The 26,971-nt window shown below is 37.1% G+C and overlaps 2 protein-coding genes across 2 annotated transcripts in view; one reads left to right on the top strand and one right to left on the bottom strand.

The window, feature by feature from the left end:
* Positions 1-16,611, top strand: part of npr2 (natriuretic peptide receptor 2) — a 61,698-nt gene extending 45,087 nt beyond the window's left edge. The window contains exons 15-22 of the mRNA XM_065284572.2: positions 310-478; positions 1,401-1,547; positions 1,969-2,092; positions 8,587-8,655; positions 8,757-8,931; positions 10,968-11,066; positions 13,087-13,178; positions 16,098-16,611. Coding sequence (XP_065140644.2) covers positions 310-478; positions 1,401-1,547; positions 1,969-2,092; positions 8,587-8,655; positions 8,757-8,931; positions 10,968-11,066; positions 13,087-13,178; positions 16,098-16,160 — 938 coding nt within the window. The 3' untranslated portion in view covers positions 16,161-16,611. The remainder of the gene's footprint in view (positions 1-309; positions 479-1,400; positions 1,548-1,968; positions 2,093-8,586; positions 8,656-8,756; positions 8,932-10,967; positions 11,067-13,086; positions 13,179-16,097) is intronic.
* A 2,791-nt stretch (positions 16,612-19,402) lies between these two features.
* Positions 19,403-25,330, bottom strand: spag8 (sperm associated antigen 8). The gene is made up of 6 exons (XM_065284693.2): positions 25,127-25,330; positions 24,806-24,965; positions 24,123-24,168; positions 21,866-21,980; positions 19,819-19,881; positions 19,403-19,731 (listed from the first exon to the last, which is right to left on the bottom strand). Exons 1-6 carry the CDS (start codon positions 25,202-25,204, stop codon positions 19,600-19,602), a joined length of 594 nt encoding a protein of 197 aa, XP_065140765.2. The 5' UTR covers positions 25,205-25,330; the 3' UTR covers positions 19,403-19,599.
* Positions 25,331-26,971: the final 1,641 nt, after the last annotated feature.

Here is a 26,971-nt window from a genome sequence, read left to right as displayed (position 1 = left end):
AAAAGCCTGAACTGCAAAACATTATATGAAAAAATAGCACTATACTGCCTTTTTTTAACACACATAATGCAAACTCTGCTTGTTAATGCCACACTGCCTAAACATCTAAATCATTACAATCCCCTTACATATACAGCATAAAGCAGGCCTGTTTATCCATCTCATAAACATTGTTAGTAATTTATTATATATTTACATGCAAACGTAAACAAGTCTCCTTATTTAGAAACCATACAAAAGCAACAGTTATCCACTCATCTCTTTACAGTACATGATAACCATGTTAATGTATGTGGGGATGCATTACAGAGATAATCCAGAAGGTGCGGAATGGTCAGAAACCATACTTTAGGCCTACCACAGATAACAGCCGGCACTGCGAGGAGCTGACCGTCCTAATGGAAGGTTGTTGGGCTGAAGACCCCGCAGATCGCCCGGACTTCAGCTATATTAAGATCTTCATTGCAAAACTTAACAAGTAAGTACCAGATCAAGTTTATTTGAGGAGATGTTCTTATAGAGCATTTAGAGATGTTAAAAGTATACAAAAACAAATGATCTTTGTTCAAAATTAAAATATTACTTTTAATAGTTTTTAACACAATATCTTGTGATTTACTGAATGTAGCAGTTGTGTAACGCTCGCTTCCATTTTGCTCTTGACAGCTCAATGATAAACTGCCTGCACTGATGTAAGTGAAGGCTTTGTGATTAATTCCCCAAAGGGGCACTTAAGTCACATGTTACAAATGCTGACGAAGTTCTACTAAAATGCCTGATGTAAAAGAGACCTTAAAGCACAGACTTCATTACATAAATGCATCTTAGTGACATTTGTAGACTTAGTGATTGGTCCAAGTTTGGATCAGGTTTACAACCAGGCAAATACATCTGATGCAAAAATGATGCTGGAGAAGTTATAATATACATCTATACAGCAAATATACAGTATTACCTAAGGATAGGGCAAACATTTATTATTACTGTACTTCTTGCTTGCAAATTTTTCTATTTCAATCAATGTCAGGGGATAATTTAACAAACCTTCATCAATAAGTTTGTAAAAATCTATCTTCATACATTACAACATTGAGAAAGGTGAATGTAGGTCTGCATGAGTGTACTGGATGTAGACGTAAGATCTGACTACTAAAAGTATATGATTCAGCAAACCACACACCAACAGTACATGATTATGAAATTACAATATATATGTTGTAACATGGTTTCAAAACTGATTACTAAGATGATTAGATGCACTGTTTTCTGTTCTTAATAATATTAACAAATGCGAAAACAATCAGTCATTAAATGACTTTTTATTCAATTCGGCTTGTTAAATAAATTCACATTGTTTTAATGTTTCACCTCTGATGTATGTTTATTGATTTGTTCGGCAGAGAAGGCAGCACCAGTATTCTCAATAACCTGTTGTCCAGAATGGAACAATATGCCAATAACCTGGAGAATTTGGTAGAGGAGAGAACTCAAGCCTACCTCGAGGAGAAACGGAAAGCCGAAAATCTTCTTTACCAAATCCTTCCACAGTAAGAACCATGCTTTGTAATGTTGACTTATTGTAACTAATGTAGCTAATTATAGAACAACTTAATCAAATAAAAGCTAGAAATAATCTAGCTAGAAAATCTCTTTCCTTCATTAGTGAAAATAATTATCACTATTGATCTTTGTATTTATTGATCTCAGAATGATTTATGTTGTTGTTAACAGTAAGTTTAAATAATGCTTTCTGAGACAATATCCAGTATGTAGATTCTTTGGAATAATTCCCTACCTTGATTTTCAATGTACATTAGTTTTTTTGAGAAATGGATTTATTAAATGAAATTATATTTTGTTTTAAACCATGCATTGTTTGCCTAAACACATTTTTGCTGTTGCATGTCTACTTTTGTGCTTGGAAATAATTTGATGGTTCAGCTCATCGTAACCAAATTCTTCTCACAGTTCAGTGGCGGATCAGCTGAAGCGAGGAGAGACTGTACAGGCAGAGGCCTTTGACAGCGTCACTATTTATTTCAGTGACATTGTGGGCTTCACATCAATGTCTGCTGAGAGTACACCATTACAGGTTTGTGTGTTCTTGATACAAAAATTTGTGATAGTTAGACTGTAAATAATGTTGTAATGTAATGTAGAAGAGCTATTAAAAGGAAAACACCACGTTTTTCAATATAATCCTATGTTACATCAACTTAGAAGAATGAATACATACCTATCTTTATTCAATGTGTGCACTTAATCTTTGTACAGCGCGTCGTGAAGCATTTAGCATAGCCCCATTCATTCCTTAGGATCGAAACACGGATGAATTTAGACACCAAACACTTCATGTTTTCAAAGACTGTTACATGAGTAGTTTTAGGAGTAAGTATGGTGGCACAAAACAAAACGTTGAAAAATGGTGGTGTTTTCCTTTAAGATGTGTGTGTGTGTGTGTGTGTGTGTGTCTGTGTGTGTGTGTGTGTGTATATATATATATATATATATATATATATATATCTGTTGTAGAAATTGCTTAAAAACATAGATAAAAATATGTTTAATAAAATAAAACAAACATAAATCATATCCTTTTAAGGAAATTAAAAAGATATGCATATAGTACCTGTTAAAAATATTTCATATTTTGCATGTTTTATCTGTGGTAGGGGTATTCATAACCATATTTAGTATTCCCTGTCAATTTTTAAAATAACACAACTGCTATGCATCATTATTTTTAAGCAACATATTTGCCCTTCCCAATGTCAGACAGAGATATAGGCTGCGACAGAAAGCAAACAAATCTCTCCATGGGTTTTGACATTACGATTTCTTATTGATGCCCTAAAATGGTCTTGTGTTCTGACTTCAAAGAAATGGTCAGAAATTCCATTAGGGACATTTAGTAAATGGGAACTTCAACGCTCATCAGGACAATGTCTCCGAACAGAAGTGCAGTGTGCTGTCAACTCTTGTCTATACAACCTCATACAATATATTTACCTTTAAAGTCCCTTTAAAATCCATCTTAAAAATTGTTTCTAAACACATTATAAATGTTAGAAATGTATTGCTTAAACACGCCAAAAGACTGTAAACTATGTAGTACTGAATTGCAGAGTTAGGTCAGTAAACAGTTTTTCACCATTTCTAAGACACGGGGCATGGCCCTGCGCCTAACACGATTGCAAGCCTCCATTCAGATTGTAGCTGTATTTGAAAGTTGAGAGAGACGGCAACTTTCCTGTGAGTGGGCGTGGTTTCAGTGAAGATAGCAGGCATGCCTCCACCGCTTGAGAGCAGAGAATGCTGCCTATTTTTCCAAGATTTGATAACTTATTTTATTTACTTGGTGATTTTCCATCATTTAAATTTGGTTTGGTAGTTAATAAAAGTTTTTCTGTAGTGTGACAAACGTCTCGGTTATGTACGTAACCACTGATGGAGGAACTGAGACGTTGTGTCGATGACGACAGTATGGGGTGTGCCTTTTGAGAGCCAATCTGGTCTGACTTGTGTGTAAAACGCCAATGAAATTGCACTAATGCTATTTGCATTCAAGTCTCCACCCACACCTACGTGTATAAAAGGATGCAGAGTGCACCATTCAGACGCTTGTGTCTGAGGAGCTTGATAAGGCCAGCGGAATGAGCAGTGTTGTGGCACGAAGGACACAACGTCCCGTTCCCTCCATCAGGGAACCGTGGTTACATACGAGGAGGAGGAACAGACCTCTCACTAGTAACACCAGCGGGGGTTTAAAGGAGATAGCATCGACTTAGCCGCAGGGTACTGAAATATACTGAGAATGTGCCAGAAATAAAGGGTATAGCAAAAGGAGGCCCTACGGAAACCATATCTCACCTACTTTGGGAGTCCGTATGGAGATAGACAATGGTCTCGCCTGTTGGTGAGAAAACATGTCAAAACTGTGTCGAGAACTCACAATGTGCAGGAGACACAAAAGTGGGTATACTGCTGGGGAACAATGTCTATGTTGGAAAGTGGAGAAAAAATGACTGGAAATGAACGACAGTATTGGCATATTCAGACAAAAATACTGAATTGATAAAGACCACTCTGCTCAGTCTATATCAGAAAGGCGATGATGAAAAGTTTCCAACCCATTCACTAGAAGGGCATGTTGGTAAAGGACCCTACTCACCTAGGAAGGGGAGAGGGCACTAAGCAAGCGAGATGCCTAGTCAGTCACCGGGCTAAACTTTGTTACCCTGAAGGACCCGGGACGACACTGGTTCCACCCGAAGATTGTAAAATCAGGCAAACGTGTTTGGCGTTGCTCTACATAGGGATGTTAGGATGGTGCCATGCGCCATTGCCAAAGAGGAGGCAATACCTGAGGTGGAGTAAGCCCTCACTCCAAATGGGCACGGCAGCTCCTGGAAGCAGTGCTAAAGTAATGGTGTCCACTATCCAGTTCGCCAACCTCTGTTTGGAAACAGCATTCCCCCTCTGGGGTCCTCCAAAACAGACAAAAAGCTGGTTGAGAGATCTTATGTTTCACATGTGATCCAGGTAAAGGCGAAGTGCGTGTACCAGACACAACAAGGGAGCTTTCTTGAGGCCCGAAGGGACCACTGAGAGGTTCCAAGAGGGGATGAGGTGCGGTCTGGATGGTTTTGACCTCCTTGCACCTCTCAGGAACCTACAAATCAGCTTGTGCTCTCCTAACGATCTACCCCCTACATTGAAGTGATGGGCTGCGATAGCAGCCACATACACTTTGAGGGTAGACAAAGAGTTGTTTCTCTAAACATTCCTGAAGGAAGGACAACACCAAACCTCTCCACGAGAGGAATTTCAAGACGAGAAAAGTCACCACTTGAATGCATAAAGCCGCCTGGTAGAGGGGGCTCTAGCCTGATTGAAGGTTTCAGCCATAGCAGGCGGAAGCCCCACTAGGGCATCTTTGTCCTGTCCAGAAGCCAGACATGGAGGTTCCAGAGGTCCGGCCTTGGGTGCCAGGTCTTGTCTCAGGGGAATCGGCCAAAGAGGGGCAGTCGCTAATAATGAAAGCTTCAAGTACCAGGACCAGTTGGGCCACAGGGTTACTTCCAGGAGAACCTGATGCTCTTCCTCCCTGACCTTGCTCAGCACCTGAGCAATGAGGCTCACTAGGGAAAGACATACTTCCTCAGATGACGTGGCCACGGATGAGCTAAGGGAACCCTCGGTCAGGGCAAACCAAAGCGGTCAATGAGTGTTGTCCGGTGAAGCAAACAGGTAAATCTGGGATTCGGCGAGCATTTCTCCACTCTCCACGGGGCGTGACCTGTAATGAGAGCGTGTTGGCCGCACAATTGAGGTCGCCCGTGATGTGCACCCCAGACCTTGAAACCCTACTAATTGGCCCACCTGCCATGAGGAACGAAAGGTTTTTCCAAGGGCTGAGGGTGCGTCGGCCCCGCAGTGTCAAAAAGACAGAATGAGTGCCCATATGCCACGTCCACCTGGGGACTTGGGGGTACAGCCAATGTTAAAGCAGTCTCATGTGCATCAACCCAAGGGGAATAACCGTCGACAAGAATGACATGTGCCCCAGAAGGCTTTGAAAGAGTTAGAGCGGGATCGCTGTATTGCGTCTGATAGAATTTAGACATGTCAACATTGACTGAGTACGCTCGTTGGTGAGATGAGCTGTCATTGACACCGAGTCCCATCTGACACCAAGAAAAGAGATGCTCTGCACAGGGGAGAGCTTGCTCTTTTCCCAGTTGACCCGAAGATCCAGACAGTACAAAGATCCAGACAGTATAGATGTTGTAACACCAGGTCCCTATGAGTGCAAAGCAATTCCCACGAGTGAGCTAGGATAAGCCAGTCATTGAGATAATTGAGAATGCGAACTCCTTGCTGCTTGAGAGCTGCTTGGAAGCCTCAGGAGGGTCCCTCGTGTTCGCCTGACAACCCTCCTGCTTCTGGATCTCTTCGGTGGTCGGCTGCATTATTTCTTCTCTGGTGGAGGTGGTGCAGACTCCGCAGGAGGCTTCGGCTGCCTTGGTTTGCTTTTTCACCTGCTTTTTGACCCGCAACAGCATAAGCTCTCGACACAAGTGCCGAAGAAAACTAACACGCCTTGGAAGGGAGCCTTGGTCGGTCCCGCCAGGTGGCAGCCGTCTGCGGGCAAAAATGAACCACAATAACACCTTGGGTACCTCGACAGCCCTTAGCTCCCCACCATCGAGGGAGGTGAGAACGGTCGAGCCCCCAGCCTTAGATTGCGCCGAAAACGGGGCTTTCCAAGACTTACTAAGCTCCTCTTGCACCTCTGGAAAAAATGACACTGGGACAGAGCTTAGCCTTAGAGTCACTGTGGGAGCCCAGAAACCATTCATCCAGACTTGAGCGCTTGGGCGAAGGCGGTGCAGTGCCTTCTAAATGGTGCACGCTTTTTCCTTTAATACACGTAAGGTTGGGCAGAGACTGGTATGCAAAAACCATTCGCGCAATTTCATTGCCGTTTTACACACCAGTCAGACCAGACTGCCTCTCAAGAGCACACCCCATACTGTCGTCATCAACACAACCTTAAATGAAAGACAGTAAGTGAACTCAGAACACGTATGAATATGTTGATAACACTTTTTTCTGTGCACTGTGCAGACCAATCGGCATATGGCATCAAAATATCATGGCTTTAAGCCGACTTGGACTTGTTTGACTGTTCATGCTTTTAAACAGGACTGAAAATACTGTTCATTTCTTTTTCCATTTGCAGTGGAAAAAGTTACATGCACTTTAAAATGATGAGACATTTGAGGCTATTGTTGCTCAAAATTTTTGACTCATCTGTGCTTGTAGACCAACTGAGTTTGGAAAGTTACACTAAAATTAGAGCATATCCAGACAACAAATCTGATCTGTCCTGCGGATTTCACTGGTGTTTGGATCACAGCACAGTTCGCAACAGCTGTTCTGAGACCTACATTTAAAATCCAGCAGTTTTGTCTCTATGTAGCTATGATTAAGTTTCTAGTATGACAATCTCATAATGAAGTTGGCCTCTGTGTTTAATTCATCATCCTTTTGTTTTCTATGTATGCAAATGTAGTTCGCTGTAAGGCCTCATTCTGGGCAAACATCCAATGGGATGGGATTGGGGAATGGGCAGAAAGTATTTTAATTTGAGGGAGCCATTGGGAGTTCATGCAGAAATATATCACAGCAGTCATTTCTTTCTAAACCTCTATGGAAATGCCTAAAGTAGAGATTTTTGAGGGCACTATTTATGACAGGGTCTCATCACACCGACATTAAAAGATGTTGGAGGAATTCACAATGAAATGAAAATGATACAGTGTGATTGTGTCTGATAATTTTTAAGAAGCTTCCATTGTTGTGCAGAAACTTTTAATGTGTTTTAGATTTTAAATAAAGACACAAAAGGGTTAAATTATTATTTAAATCATTTACTTGGGTTTTAATGTGACAAGCTGGTTTACATTTATGCTAACAAACCACATTAGCTGACAGAAGAATGTATTTATTTAATTACATCAATTCAGTTCAATTTAAGCTAAGCAATGCTAAAAACGGTAGTTCCAGACCCGGAGATTGGCTGAATGGATTCCAAAACTGTAAAAATCTAATGTTTAACTTTAGGGGAGATGGAAAATGAGTATATTTTCAAAAAAGTGGAGTGTCCCTTTAAACATTGATGTGTTTGGTAACACTTTATTTTACAGTGGTTTTATTACACATGTTACTTGTAATTACTGTAGTAATAACAGTAAATTATTCATAATTACATGCAGGCAGCTAACTCTAAGCCAAACTAATCCTCCTAAACCATATATTAAGTACATGTTGTTAATCATTATTACTCAGTACTTAACCATATAATTACACTGTAACAAGGATACTTTAAAATAAAGTGTAACCACGTGTTTTATTGCATTGGTCCTGGCACCATTAGAAAAAAGGCACTAACATCATGTGTAAAGCCTTTTCCACAAACAGATAACGGAAAATACACAGAAAATGTGTCCAGGATTTGTTTGAGATCGTTTCGATTTTGGTTCATTTACACTGCCAATGATTTCCTGGAATCTGTGTGTGCATTCACACACATCCCATAAAGATCCCGTTAAGACATGTGACTTGTGGTGTAATGAATTTGTAATCATGCACTTCTTTTCGGTTTGCAGACATATTTTGTGGTAAATGTTGATCTGTATTTAGAACCACAGTGTGAACAATGTTCAACACAGGCGTCCTCACTACGACACACCCGTTACGACATTGTTCCTACCCAAAATGTTTTGACAATGTTACTAGGTCCCCATCCTGGGAGCGATCCCAGAATTAATTCAAGGAAGTGTTTGCATTAACACCGAAGGAATTTTGTTTTGACAATTTTTGGGAATCAACATGCGGTGTGAAAGAACTTAATACGACCAAATGTATGTGTTTAGAAAGTAAATATAGGATCCATTCACTTTTAATTTACTATGAAATCATAGTGTTCTGCCTTTGTTTTTTTAAACGTCTTACCTGGAGTAAATGACATGAGTTAAAATATGTATGTGAAATTTGCTCCTAATTATCTTATCTGTTCAGGTGGTGACATTGCTGAATGATCTCTACACTTGTTTCGATGCCATCATTGATAATTTTGATGTATATAAGGTAAGTAAACTATGATTGAGTTGTGTTTAAGTTGCTATTTCTTCACCAGTCATAATAAAACAGATTTTTGCAAACTTAAAAATGTGTTCTTTTAATTTAAGGTGGAGACAATAGGTGATGCATACATGGTGGTGTCGGGTTTGCCTGTGCGGAATGGGAAACTACACGCGCGTGAGATAGCTGGCATGTCACTGGCTTTACTGGAACAGGTTAAAACCTTCAAAATCCGACACAGACCAAATGATCAACTACGATTACGGATAGGCATCCACACAGGTATTGTTACTGCAGTTTCGGTGGTAGCAAACTTGCAAAAGTGATAGGATATGCTGTGTATGCTCTCATCAATAAAATGTTATTTTTAAGTGTAGTACAAAAATCTTAGGCGAAATTGTGCTGACAATTTGCCGACATTTCTCATTGTGAATGGTGATCTGCATGTAAATCCCTGTGTCAAACAGCTGAATGGCAATGTTACTAGGTCCTCTTTCCGGGAGCGATCCCAGAACATTAACGGAACGTGTTTGTGTTTACACAGAAACCGCTCTGCCAATTTTCAAGAAATTTTCTGGGACCAAAAGGCTGTTTCAAGCTTATGTGTCAGATGTTTCTTTTAAATTCCTCTTGGCATTTTCCTGAAGTTACGAATTGAGAATAGACAATTGAGGAGCTTAGAGGACTCAAAATGTAATCTCGACAAAATGTTAATATTTAATAGATTTTAAAATGTGGTTCTGGACCCACTAGTGAGTGGCACATTGGGATAAAGTGGGTTGCCCAAAGTTACTTGGCTGTTGCAGTGAATGACACCAAAACAGTTTTCTCCTATTAATGACAATGGTTCTGATATCAGGTATTTTGGGATTGCAATTAAACGTTTAATTCATACAATAACAATAAAATACACTCACCTAAAGGATTATAAGGAACACCTGTTCAATTTCTCATTAATGCAATTATCTAATCAACCAATCACATGGCAGTTGCTTCAATGCATTAAGGGGTGTGGTCCTGTTCAAAACAATCTCCTGAACTCCAAACTGAATGTCAGAGTGGGAAAGAAAGGTGATTTTAAGCAATTTTCAGTGTGGCATGGTTTTTGGTGCCAGAAAGGCCGGTCTGAGTATTTCACAATCTGCTCAGTTTCTGGGATTTTCACGCACAACCATACAATTTGCAGGAGCTCACCAAAATTGGTTTAAATGCCATGGCCTACCTGAGCATTGTTTTTGACCATGTCCGTCCCTTTATGACCACCATGTACCCATCCTCTGATGGCTACTTCCAGCAGGATAATGCACCTTGTCACAAAGCTCGAATCATTTCAAAATGGTTTCTTGAACATGACAATGAGTTCACTGTACTAAAATGGCCCCCACAGTCACCAGATCTCAACCAATAGAGCATCTTTGGGATGTGGTGGAACGGGAGCTTCGTGCCCTGGATGTTCATCCCACAAATCTCCATCAACTGCAAGATGCTATCCTATCAATATGGGCCAACATTTCTAAAGAATGCTTTCAGCACCTTGTTGAATCAGTGCCACGTAGAATTAAGGCAGTTCTGAAGGCGAAAGCGGGTCCAACACAGTATTAGTATGGTGTTCCTAATAATCCTTTGGTGAGTGTATAAACTACTCTCCTCTTAAAGGGAACTATTTATTTTTGTATTTCTAAATGTATGTTTTTCTGCATATATCTTATTAAAAAATATTTTGGTGGGTCCTGAGATTGAATATACCTGTCTAAGCGGGTAAAAGTTTGGAAACCCCTGGCTTAGAAGATTTGGCATTTGGATGAATTTAATGGGAACTACTTGAAAGTTTTATTGCCTAGATGAGAGATTCCTGGGATATTTTCCTAAAAGCACAAGACTTAATTTAACTTAATTATAATTTCTGTTTAATCTCATTGCTGTTTTTGTAGAGATTTTTATTGGATGTCATGTGATGTGATTTTCCCCCCTATGTCTTATACAAGGTCCTGGTGACTATAAATCTATTTTGCTTGAATACCCTTTCCTCTATGGAAGGTTGATGTTTACAGAATTAATATTTTCTGCTTCTGGAAAACATCTCTTACTGTATCCTGCAATTTTCCACTGTAGGATCTGTATATTTTTTCTGAAGTCTCTGTATACACAAGTAGATGTACAACTGAGACCATTGTAAAAAGCTTCAGTCAGATATGATCTAGTTGCAGCCTGATATTCTTATTCTGCTGATTTTCATCTGTCAGAAAGCATAAGAGCCGTTTATAACACTTACTGGATGTCTTTAGCGTATTAATACGCTATATGTGTGCATTTCACAGGTCCCGTCTGTGCTGGTGTAGTAGGTCTGAAGATGCCTCGGTACTGCTTATTTGGAGATACTGTCAACACAGCATCCCGCATGGAGTCTACGGGAGAAGGTAACAGACAAAAAATATAGATTTTTGAAAGTTTTGATCTTTGCTAAAGATGGCAGCATTTTTTTTTCACATTTTTACAAAGCAGCATGATGGGATATTCAGACAGCCTTTAGCTAAATAAGGATCATTGATTGTATTGATTTAAGGGTAACACTTTAAATAAGGTTCATTAGATAACATTAGTTCATGTATTAACTAACATGAACAAACCATGAGCAATACATTTGTTACAGTATTTATTAATCTTTGTTAATGTTAGTTTATAGAAATAAAGCTTTTAATTGTTTGTTCCTGTTAGTTCACAGTGCATTAACGTTAACAAGATTTTAATAAAGTATTACTAATTGTTGAAATTAACATTAACAAAGATTAATAAATGTTGTTTAAGATATAAGTTTTTATTACATCTTAAAGCTGCCAGTGCTGCTGATTGACAGCTTCCACAGAACTAACAATAAAACTAAAAATGCTACTTTTAAAAACGATTATGGGTTCAGATCCAAACCCCTTTAAGTGCATCTGACATGTCTTGTAAATGAGCATTTTTAACATGCTCTTATGTTTAGGTTTAGTAATTTCCCTTTAATGGCAATGAAAAGGTTATTAATCAGTAATTAAAATGCCTTATTTTTTAAAAATGTCACTTCTGAAAAAAATTATTAATTCAATTTACTCAATGTTTTTAAGGTAAGTGGTGGCAATCAATTTATTTAAGCTACATTTAAACAAAAGTTTTTGTTTTTGTTTTGCCTTGCTAATTTTTTGTTTGTTTAAATGTAGCTTAAATAAATTGATTGCAACCACTTACCTTAAAAAAATTGAGTAAATTAAATGAATAATTTTTTCAGTGTATTTAACATTAAAATTTTGTCTTTCGCTGCAAAACTCTCTAAGTGCATGCATGCCTGTTTGGCAAATATCATTACATCTAAAAAGTCCCCAGTAAGTTAACTTTTCAGTTAATGGTAAAAATAAAAACATTCTGATAATTCTGATATATAGATTTGGACAGAAGCGTCTGCTAAATGACAAAATGTAAAATGTAAATGTAAATATATTAATAACCTAATATATTCGGTAAAGCTCCTTTAAACAACTTTTGCAGCTCAACGTATGCGCCCTGTCATTCATATCAACAGAGAATTTAATTTACCATGTTTAACAAAGTAAAACAGCAGACAGCTTTGGAACAGGGCTTATATGATTGTTGGTTTAAAATTTGAGAAAATGATTACATTTTGATGAAAGATTACAGAGGGAAACATTTTATCTTTGTGATAATACACACTGTTCACAATAAGACCAGAAGCATGTATTAAATTAGGCCTCTGTAATGCACTTTTATGTGTTACATACATATATATTCAATTTTACCCATCCACAGATGTTGTTCATGCTGTTTACCACATGTATCAACTTACATTCAAATTTTTGAACTAACCCTTATGTACTCATTAATAATTAATAACTTGTGACTGGGCCACTTAAACTCTATTCTTCCTGATTTATAGCATGGGTTTATAATGCTTATAGCTTTCTATTTCACAAACAGCAGATCTCAACCTACATCTTCACAGTATAGACATTGTGCTCTCCATTTATGACAGCAGTATGTTGTTATTTTATAGATGGGACAGATTGTCTATTAGATGGGGTCCATATGTGTAGTGCTTGTACAATGAATCATCAATATTTCATCAAGCTGAGTGTATTCTGTCACTCACAGCTGTGCACTTAGTCTATCCTGTCTTATATATCCTTACTGTAGTATGTTTAGATACGGTAGATCTAAAACACAATAATATTGTCACAATTTAATGTCACACACTAAATATTTAAGGTACTTTTTTAATAATAAAAAGCTCTTACATATCATCTCTTTTATTATATTTAGACTAGCAACACGTTGCAACTGGTTTACATCAATTAAGCCAAAATTTAAAAAAATATATATTATTCTGTTCTAAGGCAGAACTCAGATAAATACAGAGTTGTAACATTATGTTAATTTTGTCCACAGCTCTGAAGATACATATGTCCTCAGCCACCAAAGAGGTGCTGGATGAATTTGGCTACTTTGACCTCCAGCTGCGAGGTGACGTAGAAATGAAGGTATACAGTTTTCTTTGTTCATGCTTTAAGAAGTGATTTGCATAATATATGGATATTTTTAAACATTCCAAAGAAACATGTCCTAATTAATACTAACTACAATACCAAGGGGTCTTAAAGGATTAGTCCATTTTCTTAATAAAAAAGAAATCCAGATAATTTACTCATCACCATGTCATCCAAAATGTTGATGTCTTTCTTTATTCAGTCGAGAAGAAATTATGTTTTCTGAGGTCGCGCTGGCGGAACGGTCCTCTTTCTCCTCTTTCTCCACAGTTGTAAACACTGGGGCGTAGTTTCGTGATGACGTATTGCGTGAGGTCGCGCTGGCGCATCACAGGACCGGAGATAGAAGAGAAGTTGTGGTTTAAAAGTGCATATATTTTATTTTTCTTGTCAAAAATTACAATTGTTTCGGTAGATAAGACCCTTATGCTCATTTGGGATCGTTTTGATTCCTTTGAAACTCTGTTCAAAGAAACTGTAAAGTATTGAGTTAAGTGTTAAGTTTTGGATGACATGGTGGTGAGTAAATTATCTGGATTTTTTTTTAAAGCTCACGTAACACACGCTGTTTCTGCATTTCTGATATTAATCTGGAGTACCTATGGAGTAGTATGACATTCTTTATATCTCTGAAGAGTCTTTAGTTTAATCAGATTTATAAAAGAAAGATTAGCTTTACCGAATCTTTCCGATAACGTACGAAAAAATGAAGAAGGAGGAGTTATAACACGGGAGGAGCGAGTACGAGTCATGCAACACTATACAACACTGTTTTAACTTATGATTCACTACATGTTCGTGTCATTTATATAATATACACGCGCCTATTTCCAACATAAGACTGAAGTCTTACTTACCACGTGTAACTCGTCATGAAAATCCACCGCATCAAACACACACGCAAAACTCCGCTGCTAATCCGGATAATAAACTATATCCATTGTTTCCATAAGGCTGGATGTCTTCTCCTTACATCCAAAAACACACTTCTTGTTGTGCCATTGTTGACTTTTGAAATTAAACAAAGCTGAGTGGCGTGATAAGCTGTTAGCAAGCTCTAGCGTCTCCCGCTGACTGACGGCTGGGCGGGGTTTTCCGGGGGAAGTTTTCCGGCGGAAGCCCATATAAAGAAGTGATACGTATCGAAAACCCCTGAAACGTCAGTTAGAACCGTAATCGAAAAAAATTAGCCGTAACTTGTACGAACCCTGGCGAAGTGCATTCGGCACAGAAATACTCTGAAACACGCCCAACTGCATTTTTGACACTTTGCCTACGTTTAGCATGAGGAAACAACTCTATAACTGTGTTAATAAGTCAGAATGCTTGAAATACCATTAAACCCCCCCTTTAAGAAAATGGACTAATCCAAAACCTCTATTAAGATTTTATAAAGGTTTTCAACATAACACAAAATATAAACTGAACTTATCACACATGGTTCCAAATAAGGTTATAATGTACTACTTAAAGGTTCTTAAAAGGTTCTTTGTTGCTTCTTTCTAAGTAAAAAAGCGCTACATGAACCATTTTGCTGTATGGTTTAACATCCAAAGAAATGGTTTATTTTAAAAGTAAGAAAGAAATGTTCTTTTAAGAACTATAAACATTTTGTAGTATCTTTTTTTTAAAGTGTGAATGGTTCAATAGAAATAAAAAAAAATCCTGTAATTGCTGTTTTTCTTGTAGGCATTTATTTAATCTCTATAGGATATAATTAGGGGCAATGTTTAAATCATAAAAAGCATTAAATGCCAGTCTGATTCTGTATCATGGGTGAGAATAATCTATTTGCTTTGAGCTTCTTAAATTACACATTGTCTGCTATTACAAGGAACTGTCTGCTAAAAATGAGTCCTGTGAAATCTGATCTTTTGACTATGATTGCATTATGTTGATGTCAGCCAGTAAGACTGAATTAAGTCTATAATGACATCCTAAGGAAAACCATATTGCTATCTGTTAAACATATATGGGTGGTTTCCCAGACAGGGTTTAGATTAATTCAGGACTAGGCTTTAGTTACATTATAACAGACAAAAAACATTACTGTGTACATCTTAAGACAAAACAATAACGATGATATATGTTAAGATACGTCAGTTCTTATGTTTTTAAATGAAGGCAGCTCAAACATACATTTTAGTCTAAGTCCTGTCCGGGAAAGCCCCTCTTAGGGGCTGTGTACACCAAAACTTTTAAACGCGTCTGAAAACGCCTTGAGGACGCCGAATGCCAGCTGTTTTTCAGCTGAGTGCCAGCTTTCATCAGCTGAGCGCTTTGATAGCTGTGATACTTCAGCTGCGAGCCGGTTGGTTGCTGTGGTAATGTCCCGCCCCTGCTCCACTGTGATTGGGCGGCCGTGTGAGAACTGACATTGACGAGCGGAGCTTTTCTCCCAAAGTTGAATCTCTTTCAACTCTAGACTCTCAGCACCGAGCGCGTGAAAACCGCCGAGCGCCGGTTTTCAGCGCGGAAAAAACCCGCTCGCTGCTGGCTTATTTGAAAAACGCCGAGCTTCCATTGGAAACAATTGAAAACATGCGCCGGCCGCGGGCGTAAAAGTTTTGGTGTACACAACCCCTTAGGCATTTTAAATTAGTAGATGGCATAATCAATTTTAAGTGAATGACATCCTCACCGTAACAGCTTGGTGACATCACCGGCCAACTGCCTCAGTCACTGTTTACAGTAATAGACAGCAACATCAGCATCCTTCAATGTGTTGCCTCTTCATGTGTTTGAAATATCACGACGGTTAGGGTTGCCATAGAATGAATGATCACAGCATTTTAATTTTTGGGTAACCATACCCTTTTAAAAGCATATTGCTCATTGACAATTGCTTTCTGCAGCCATCTTGCTGAGTGCTCATTGATGTGTGTATTGATCCGCATGGTTCCTCTCTTCCAGGGCAAAGGCAAAATGAGAACATATTGGCTTCAAGGAGAGAAGACAGAGGTCTATGTTATCTGAGAGGACTGCTGATGACAGGAAGTGACCGTGCAAAGAGCCACTGCTTCATATATATTTGTTCTGTGCTTGAAAGGGTGTTTCCCACTCTCACATAGAACAGCACATTATAAAACCTTTTAAGGGAGGTCAATTCAGGTATATTTCATACCTGCTTAAACTGCAAAAATTGTAAAGTTTTTTTTATAATAAAGTTCTCATGTGCCTATAGTTCAGTACGTCTTTTCAGGGGAAATTCGTATTTTTTGTGATTTATATATTCAGATTTGTATGCCGTGTTTTGGATATCGGTGACACGTACTTGATATTTCCATAAAGCACTCGAAAGAGAAGTGTAGGGCGAAAAGTTTCGTTGGGCGCAAAGTGAAGTTATATCGTAATGTAATATTTGTATATATGTATATCCAAGACATTGTAAGATATTTTGTTCAATAAACTTAATTGATACCAGGTGGCTATTTGTCACTATTATTTAAATGTCTTGACAGCCTTGAAGATTTTAAATATGAATTAAAAATATAATAAAAATCTTTTTTAGTCACACTCAAGTTGTTTCAAACTTGTATAATATATACAAAGGAAGATAGAACGAAAATTAAAAAAATAATACTATGGAAGTAAATGGTGCCCCAGATCTCTTTAGTTATTAAAGCGTCATGAAACACTAACCAACACTTTTTTTTAGATGTTTACAAAGTTAGTTGTGTTGCACATCATAGAAGACAATGCAAGTATCTGTTAATTTTAACATTAGGAGAAAACTAGTTAATTTTTTGCTTTTTGTGATTTTTTTGTCTTCCGGGTTTAAAGGTGCAGTGTGTAACTTTTATAAGGATCTCTTGACAGAAATGCAACATAAAATACATAACTATATTATCAGTGGTGTATAAAGACCTGTCATAATGAACTGTTATGTTTTTATTACCTTAGAATGAGACGCTTTTATCTACATACACTGGGGGTCCCCTTACATTAAAGTCGCCATTTTGTGCCGCCATGTTTCTACAGAAGCCCTTAACAGACAAACTTTTTTACTAAGTTGTCTCCAACGATGATATGGTTGTCTGGTGGCAGCTACCGTAGCTTCTATATGCATTTCCGTGAACGTTGCACTGAAACATTGGTTGCAATTTGCAACCTCACGACTAGATGCACTAAAATTTACATACTGCACCTTTAAACTCCATATCGTGTAAAAGTAAATACTGCTAATTTTAGTAAATCTTCGCTTCTATCAGTTGCCCCGTCCACTCATCGCCATTCTTGACGTTCATGATGCTTTAACATTTTTCAAAATATCTTCATTTGTGTAGAACGTGAAATGTATACAGGTTTGGAACAACATTAGGGTAAGTAAATGATGACTGAATTTTAATTTTTCGGTGAACTATCCCTTTAATTGCTCCTGGAATTCTCCTTTCCACTCAACACACAAAAGCTTGACAGATTAGCATAAGATATATTTTTATATTCCACACTTTTGAATATTTCACACTTCTAAAATGCTCAATTTGCTGTAGCTTTTATGTTGAAATATCTAAAACAAAAAAAGAAACATGACGTAAATGCATAATGAAAAAAAAAAAAAAAATGCTGTACATACTGTAAAATGCTCTCCCTTTGAAACCATAAAATCTGCCTGAAAAACAGCCCTAATGATACTCACTCTACAGTTTGGTAGTAAATAGGCATGACATCATAGTCTCATCATTATAAATCCATCTCACATCTGTGCCTTTTCTGTACTGCATGTGTGCTCGTGACATGTTCATCGCCCCCAACATTCTTAATTATCACCCATTCGCAGTTCTGCTGCTGTATGCTGTAGCCGAGAGGTCATTCTGGAAAGCTTTACACTCATACACTTGTACTTTTGGCCATAGCTTCATATACTCTGCTTGTAAAAGTTATGTGCTCATTACAAAAAAGCAGCTGCAAGTGTTCGATAACCACAATTAAAGAGATAGTTCACCCAAAAATAAAAAAAATAATTGACTCACCCTAACCTGTATAATTATTTTGTTCTGCTGAACACAAAGGGAGATATTATGAGCAATGTTTGTAGCCAAATAGTTTTTGAGCACTATTGACTTACTTGTATTTATAGAAATCAATGGTGTTCCTGCTTAATTACAAATTTGAATCAATTTGTTTTGAAATCGAACCAAAACAATCTAATCAAGTGTGATAACGTTTTCTGAAAAAACAAAAAGAGAAACTCTCTAAAATTACTTGTTGCTATAGTTACCCCATGTTATCCTAGGTTAAAGCATAAAGAGATGCAGCTTGCTGATTGACAGGGCAGCTGTGTGAAAGTAAGTCAGTTTGATCTAAAGAAAGTCAGAGAATCACTTGATATTCAATAGAGCTTCCACATCTCATTGTAAACAAATGAGATGTCTGATTAAAACTATATAGTCATTGGCACAAAGTTAACAGTCAATGTGTTCCATTAGTGGAAAATCAATAAAAGTTATGCAACCTTACAAAGTGTAAATATACAGTCAGGTGGTTAAAAAATGTAGGGATAAATGGATTATCAGGTTTTGCAGGTTAAATTGTGGAGCCATGCCAGTTTGTGCATGCAGTCAAAGCAAACGGAGATATACAGTAGCAAATACTATGAAAATATATTGATAATATATTTAAGCATGATGTAACAAATAAACTAAAAGTGCTTTTTCCAAATACTTTGAACTCTGTAAATAAGCAAAACAAAAACCATATTAAAGTCATATTTAAAAAAAAACTAGGTGCAAATAGTTGACAACCGATTTTTATACTAGCTCCGCCCACCAATGTTCTTTTTGACCACTTAAGTTTACCAAAAATGTGGCTTCAGTGGCTTTTGACGCGATGGCCCTGGTTAGAATCCGCCTCTACTCCCTTTTCCTATCACATATCATTTATTTTCAAGAAAATGTTTGAAAAGTTGAAATAAAAAAGTTTTTTTATGAAAAAAAGAAATATTGGGTAGGGTTAAGGGTCAGTGTAGGGAGCTTTAAATCTTCAAATAATGCAGCATCCATTTCATAATTTTAATAAATATAATCAATTAACTTGGTTAACTATTAAATCCTGTTAATCTAGAAAAATACGTAAATGAGTTGTAAATAGTATTGGCTAAGATGGCATCTAATTTACACTTATTAAATCAAACTTATTTTCACCTACTGTAAATAGAAGAAAATGCTGATATTGTCACTTAGTATTAATAAAAAAATCTCTAAGAACATATGCTATTTTTACTTAATGTAAATAGCATCTAACACTATTTTTACTAAGTGTACTGTAAGTAGCATATATTGCTATTTTCACTTAGTGTAAAAGCAGCTTTGTGTAAATAGCATATTTATTCATATTTAATATTTATTAATTTGCGAATAGATCAAAATCCTACAACATTCTGCATAACACACTAAGACATTCTTTTACAGTAAATTTACAAATGAATATCATTTGCAGAAGGGTTCAGACTGATGTCGTCCTGGCAATCCATTCGTTCAGTTATTGGTGTGCTGAAGGTGGCGTTTCTTTTAAATGGATTATCCTTAGTTTTAATTGCTGTCATTCCCTGTTGAAAAAAAAACAGTTTTTTAAAACCACATCAGTATTTTTATTACAACAATAAGCTTAAAGTTAGAGTACTAGAAATGCTGACCTGAATCTTCTGATAGTTCTCACTCCAAAATGTGATGGCCTGATCTGTTGTGTAATTATGATCCTATTTGAGATAAGCATAGTAAAAAAGAAACTTACTCACATAAATATTTTTTAGATGTTTAACTAATATTACTGATATTTTACTCATCTGTCACACAGCCAGACAATTTAAAATGAACCAATAACGGGCAAAATTGTGATAAAAATGCAGGTGTTGGTCATATAATGAGAATATCATCAAAAAGTTGATTTATTTCACTAATTTCATTCAAAATTGAAACTTGTATATTATATTCATTTATTACACACAGACTGATATATTTTAAATGTTCATTTATTTTAATTTTGATTATTATAACTGACAACTAAGGAAAATCCCAAATTCAGTATCTCAGAAAATTAGTATATTATAAAAAAGGTTCAATATTGAACAAACCTGGTCTCAATATAAGCCTTTAAATGGTCTCTCAGTCTAGTTCTGAGGCTACACAATCATGGGGAAGACTGCTGACTGGACAGTTGTCCAAAAGACAACCACTGACACCTTGCACAAGGGGGGCAAGACATAAAATGTCATTGCAAAAGGAGCTGGCTGTTCACAGAGCTCTATGTCAAAGTACATTAGAGAGAGGCGAAGGGAAGGAAAAGATGTGGTAGAAAAAAGTGTACAGTACAAGCAATAGGGATAACCGCACCCTGGAGAGGATTGTGAAACAAAACCCATTCAAAAATGTGGGAGGATTCACAAAGAGTGGACTGCAGCTGGAGTCAGAGCTTCAAAAACCACTACGCACAGACGTATGCAAGACATGGGTTTCAGCTGTCGCATTCCTTGTGTCAAGCCACTCTTGAACAACAGACAGGGTCAGAAGCGTCTTGCTTCTGAACTGCTGCTGAGTGGTCCAAAGTTATGTTCTCTGATGAAAATAAATTTTGCAATTCCTTTGGTAATCAGGGTCCCAGAGTCTGGAGTAGGAGAGGATAGGCACACAATCCACGTTGCTTGAGGTCCAGTGTAAAGTTTCCATAGTTAGTGATGGTTTGGGGTGCCATGTCATCTGCTAGTGTTGGTCCCCTGTGTTTTCTGAGGTCCAAGGTCAACGCAGCTGTGTACAAGGAAGTTTTAGAGCACTTCATGCTTCTTGCTGCTGACTAACTTTATGGAGATGCAGATTTCATTTTCCAACAGGACTTGGCACCTTGCACACAGTGCCAAACCTACCAGCACCTGGTTTAATGACCATGGTATCTCTATTCTTAATTGGCCAGCAAACTCGCCTGACCTTAACACTATACAAAATCTATGGGTATTGTGAAGAGGATGATGCGATATGCCAGACCCAACAATGCAGAAGAGCTGAAGGCCACTATCAGAGCAACCTGGGCTCTCATAACACCTGAGCAGTGCCGCAGACTGATCAACTCCATGCAAAGACGCATTGCTGCAGTAATTCAGGCTAAAGGAGCCCCAACTAAGTATTGAGAGCTGTACATGCTTATACTTTTCATGTTCATACTTTTCAGTTGGCCAAGATTTCTAGAAATCCTCTTTTTGTATTGTTCTAACTTCTTAAGTAATAATATGAGATACTGAATTTGGGATTTTCCTTAGTTGTCAGTTATAATCATCAAAAGTTTAAATATATCTAAAAAAACCCATTTGCAATATATCAGTCTGTGTTTAATGAATGAATATAATATACAAGTTTTACTTTCTGAATGGAATTATTGAAATAAATAAACTTTTTGATAATATTCTAATTATATGATCAGCACTTGTATATACTTTTCCCAATACATTCATAAATATTTTCAATGTATAAAGTCAATCCATAGGCATGTTATTCTGACTGCCAATGGCTGTGTTTTTGTGATTTTCTACATAATATGAAACTAAATCAAACTTTGATGCATAATTAGATTATAGTATTTCACATATAGTATTTTCTGTCAAATGTTCTTTCACTTATATTATCTATGTCAGATTAAAGCGTTTAATGCAAATAGAGTTTTTCTTCATTGTAAAAGTATGAACAGATACAGACCTTGGGCAGTAGTGCTTGGACTGACTTGAAACCCTCTACCCTGAAGTCTGATTTGCTCACAGAGCTCCACTCATGGGCCGGAGGGTCTGGGTTCAACTCGGCATGTATTTGATCACTATAACACAGACAAAAAAATCACGATGAAAACATTGTCTGGCGTATTTGCATTGTTCAAGGGGTCCTTATATGTGTCTGATAGATATTGTTTTATGTAATGACCATACTGCCCTAGAATCTCTTTCTGCCTACTTAGAAGAGTTGAAAACTTGGCTTTCCCATTTTTTTTTTACAGTATCAAAGTTATTTTATTATTTTTGGTTCTAATGATAGATGTAGCAATAGGAATTTTGATTTCAGTGGTCTCTCAGATTTCATGCTTTTATTACTTTTCGTTTTGATTACTGCAAATATATATATTGTGGCTTTTCAAAGAAATCTAATGCGTGGTTTCAGTTTCTTCAGAATGCCGCTGCTAAATTTCTTAAAGAACAGCACAAATCTGATCATGTCATTTGTTATTAGTTTAAATTGTTTGTATTATTCTTTCCATATTCAGAAATAAGCAACTTTTTTTTTAGACAGAATCCATTAAGAGTCTGATAGAAAAATGCTAATTAACAAGAAATCATGCCAGATGCACTTAGCCGATTTTGCATCCGAGCTCTTCATTCTGTATGTTCATATAGAAATACATTTTATTCTTATTCATCCTTGTACAGCACTTTGGTCAGGCTGTGTGCTGTTTTTAAATGTGCTCTATAAATAAATAAACTTAAAATGAAACTATTTTAGCATTCCTATTCATTTCAATGGCAGTGGCTCAGTTGGCGTCTGCCATGCACCCCTGGAAATATACAACTTAAACAAAGCCATCTTTGCTGCACTGACAATCAGTTTTAGAGACAATTTTTCAATGACCATAAAGGTCACGTGCTTACTTTATAGAACATTTAGCAGGAGACAGGAAAAACTTTCAATTGTATACTGTTAAGAGCACTTAAAATGCAGGCTTTAGCGAAACTTTAATACACTTTGTATACATTGTATACAAAATGTAATACCGATATATATTTCTGTAGAACTGCTAAAAAAATCCCAAAACCTTGACCCCCACTAATAAACTTTCAGAATACTTGAGAATTATGTTGTACTGAAGCTCATATAATTAATCTTATTAAATAATCTGCTTATAAAAATATATATAATAATATGATAAAATTTAAAGTGGTGTACGGTAAACACTAGAATACACAGTCCATGATGTCTGAAAAATATGATTAATGACTGTGGGTTGCAGGATTGAACTTTCCAAATCAACAGATGGAAGAAACAAAACAAACTGCTTTATCTAAATTACATTTAACATTAACATTTATTCACAGGATTCTCCAGCGAGAGAGATCTGCCACAGAGAAGCAGCCAAAGCGGTTTTTGCATGTTATGATTATATAAAAACAAAGAATAAATTATGACGTTGAAACTGAGCTCTAACTCCTGAATACTTTTGCCATTGTAAATTGTGGTAAAGCAGTAATAATAAACAGGATAAACAGACTTAATTTCTTACAAGTGACCACTTTTCTTAGACATTTTGTAACTGCTTTTACCAAACTGCTCTCGAGGTCATATTAATGGATGTATGAAGTCAGTTTCCAGAGAGTTTCACAAGTATTCTAACAGAATAACCATAACTGTAGTTTAGCACATTAACTATGGCCATGTTTTATCACCATTGAAAACCAGAAACATCTGAATATTTTTGGAATATTTTTGTTTTTATTTAAAACCAAACAAATCTATTTTTTGAAAACTATGTTAAAAGGCATGCTTGTGCTGTCTTAAAATAAACACCACTTGGTTTGATAAGTTGCTATTTAATGCATTGACATTCATTTTTGGTTTACACCCACACAAGTTCTATGAGCATGGGGCACTCTCTCATTTAAGAAATATATTTTTTGTTTTGTCTCGAATCTTTCAAAAGTAGGCTATTTTACAATCACTTGTCTGGGGTTAGAGACTTGGGCTGGATACATTGTGTAATGCTTCAAAAAATGCATAATGTGCAAATAATAATTAAGTTTATTTAGGATAATTGAAGTGACCATCTTACAGTACATCATTCCCTTCCCACTGTTTCCTTAACTCACACATGAAACAAGATATAATGGAGGTTAGTAAAATGTCATTTGGGTTTTACACAATATCAGCTCGTTGGACATTAAATTTAAAAGTTAACTTATTGTTAATTAGTTACCTTATTCTTTTGATGAGGTCCTTTTCCAAAAGCTCAGTCCGTCTTCCTAAAATGAAAACCACAATGAAAATACTTAATAAAAGATGTGTACAGCACGATGACACTTTCATTTGAAAGTCTGCTTTAAAGAGGCACTGTGGGTATTGTATAACCTCCAAAATAAAAACTGTACTATAACGACATTACAGAAAATAAGCCAATAATGCAAAAGTGACAAAACCATTTTTATTACCCACAAAGCATCACTTTTAAAGACAGTCATTATATAATAAAAATGATCTCCTATAGGCGAGTGCTTTATACTTGTTGATCTTGACTTGATGTGTGTTTAGGCTTTGCAAAGTTAAACATTTGGTTTAATTATAAGCACTCAAGGGGTAACATGTGCTAAATTGTAGCCATTATTGTGAATTCAAACCAATTATTAATTTTTTGTAACAAAAATTGTTATGTTTATAAAATACATATAACTTTATTTGGCATTTAGACTACATTAATAAATTAGAAAAAGAATGTAGAGTAAATTATGGTTTTGTACTTTTTTAACACAATTAATTAATAATAAAATATTATACAAGTATGTTGTTGAAGAATAAATAACTATATATAAAGTTATATGTAGTGCCAGTCAGCACTGAACAACTGAGCCATTTTTAAGAGTTATTTAATAAAACTTCACCTACCTTTCTTTCGCACCCCAAAGCTTTGTGGAGTATCGAATGCAGATCTGAATGTGCTAACCCCCTGCACTTTAGAAGTCACATCCATGGTGAGGATTCCCATATGTCCATTCTTATCAATACAGGAATTAGGTCCTGATCTGTCTAGTGATGCAGTAGCCCTCTGAAGCGCATAGGAGAAAGCATTTCATGTCACTGATCACTCAAATTGAGTGTACAAGCACATACTGTATAAATCTCATTTTAGCACACACAGGGATATGATGATGACACTGTAAAAGTCTCGACCTTCTTTTGGATCTTGATGAAGGAATGCTATCTTACCTCCTCGACCCAGTTACCCAGTAGACTTCTTCCATTAGGTTTGTTTTCCTCGTTTACCTCTGGGGTTAATGCGCTCATGTTTTTGTGACGGTGTTTGATAAATAAAGTCCTGGGTTAAAAGAAGGTTTCCCCCCGTTATAAAATGTGAGCAGTAATAATGTTTTATCTTACGTTGTTTGCAGGTTTCTCCTTTGCAAAGCTCCACTGAGCGGATCGCGCGCTGTTGTCGCCATGGTAACGTGAAAACAAAAGCATGGATGTTCCTACAGTACGTTTCAGTGCAGCCTACTCTTATTGATAATTTTTTTTAAAGATATTTGAACTCTATGTTTGTGAAATGAAGGGTGCATTTTAGACAACTATTTTCTATTTATTTTTTACTGTTTTACCTGAACGTGCCTCATGCCTAGCTTTCAGTCTTACTAAAACAGCTTTGATATTTTAATGGCTATTTTAATGTGCATTATATTTAGTTTTATATCTTCAAACAGCGTGCATGTGATTTATAAAGATGTAGGAAAAAGTTTGACCTGTATTTTTTTGTTTCTAAAATTAAATGTATCCTAATAATTCATAGACAGATATTATTTACACAGTCCTTGACCTGTTTTATGGTTGCCCATGTGCATCTGAGCAAAAAAAACGTCTTCAGAAAATATTTTTTATCATTGACTTGGAACTTAAATGATACCAAACGAGGCATAAGCGTCTTATCCGAGGGACAATTAACCTTTGATCTCTCTGATGAAACCAATACGGAAGTGATTTAAACTGCAATTCATTGACTGGCCGCTAGAGGCAGGCTCCAAAAGGGAGTCGATACTCATAGACCTCCATGTTAAAATGGCCAACTTTACAGTGGAAAATAATATTTTTACAGCCTGGTAGTGTTTTTTGGTCTGTATAGCTAATTTTGCCCTTCATGACAACTGTAAGAGGGGTGAATTTTTTGTAACTCATCCGTTTAAATTATATTAAGCCTTAAAGTTCATAATTAAGGGCGTGGTCACTTGAGTGACGATTGAACAGCCACTGCTGTCATTGAAGTCGACCTATGCGGGCGTGGTTTCAGCAACCAGTCACCTCAGCTTCACCCACGTCCCGCCTCTTTACCCATGTTTGGACATCCGCGAGTGATACGCAGTGACGGCGGCCAAGATGGCAATGGAAGACACAGCCTACTTTCGCCCTGTCCCAAATGGCACACTCCGGACTTGTGGTCCTCCTCAGAGTCCACACTTTGATGACATCACATAGTCCAGACTTTAGGGACCCTTGATGCGAGTCCACGTGGGTGCACCGGAGTCGTATTTTGGGACAGACTCGAGCATCACACCGGAAATAGGTAGAGAAGTTGCCCGTCAGTGTGAACTCCTCCCTTCCGTCGTCTGATTGGTCTGATTGCCCTTTCGCAAGGACTTCTGGGTTGGTAAAGTGCGCGAAGCCTGCTGCAGTGCGGGCTTCGCTGAAGACCGCATCAAGGGGGCAAAGGAGGCGCTGATGAGCACACTTCAAAGCGTAAAAATGACAGATGGGACACCCTACGGACGCGTGGACTAAGCGAGCACGCGCAATTTAAGGCCACGAGACCGAAAGTCCACATGAAGTGCGCCATTTGGGACAGGGCCTTTAAAGCGTAACTAAACCCCTGGTCAGAGCCTGACTCCACCCACTGCAATATTTGAAAAATGCAAGAAAAGTGGGCAGATCCCAACGGAGATAGAGGGGACGAACTAAGTGTGTGGTGAGATCGTAACAAGGGCGTGGTGAGCTTGAACCTGCTTACGTCACGAGTCATTTCTTGGACCCAACATCCAATAGGAAAATTCAACTGCAGTAGCCACC

Source organism: Paramisgurnus dabryanus, chromosome 5 (assembly GCF_030506205.2).
Source record: "Paramisgurnus dabryanus chromosome 5, PD_genome_1.1, whole genome shotgun sequence".
In the NCBI taxonomy this organism is placed as follows: Eukaryota; Metazoa; Chordata; class Actinopteri; order Cypriniformes; family Cobitidae; genus Paramisgurnus; species Paramisgurnus dabryanus.
Note: the sequence above shows the minus strand (reverse complement) of the source record. Positions and strands in the feature narration are given on the sequence as shown.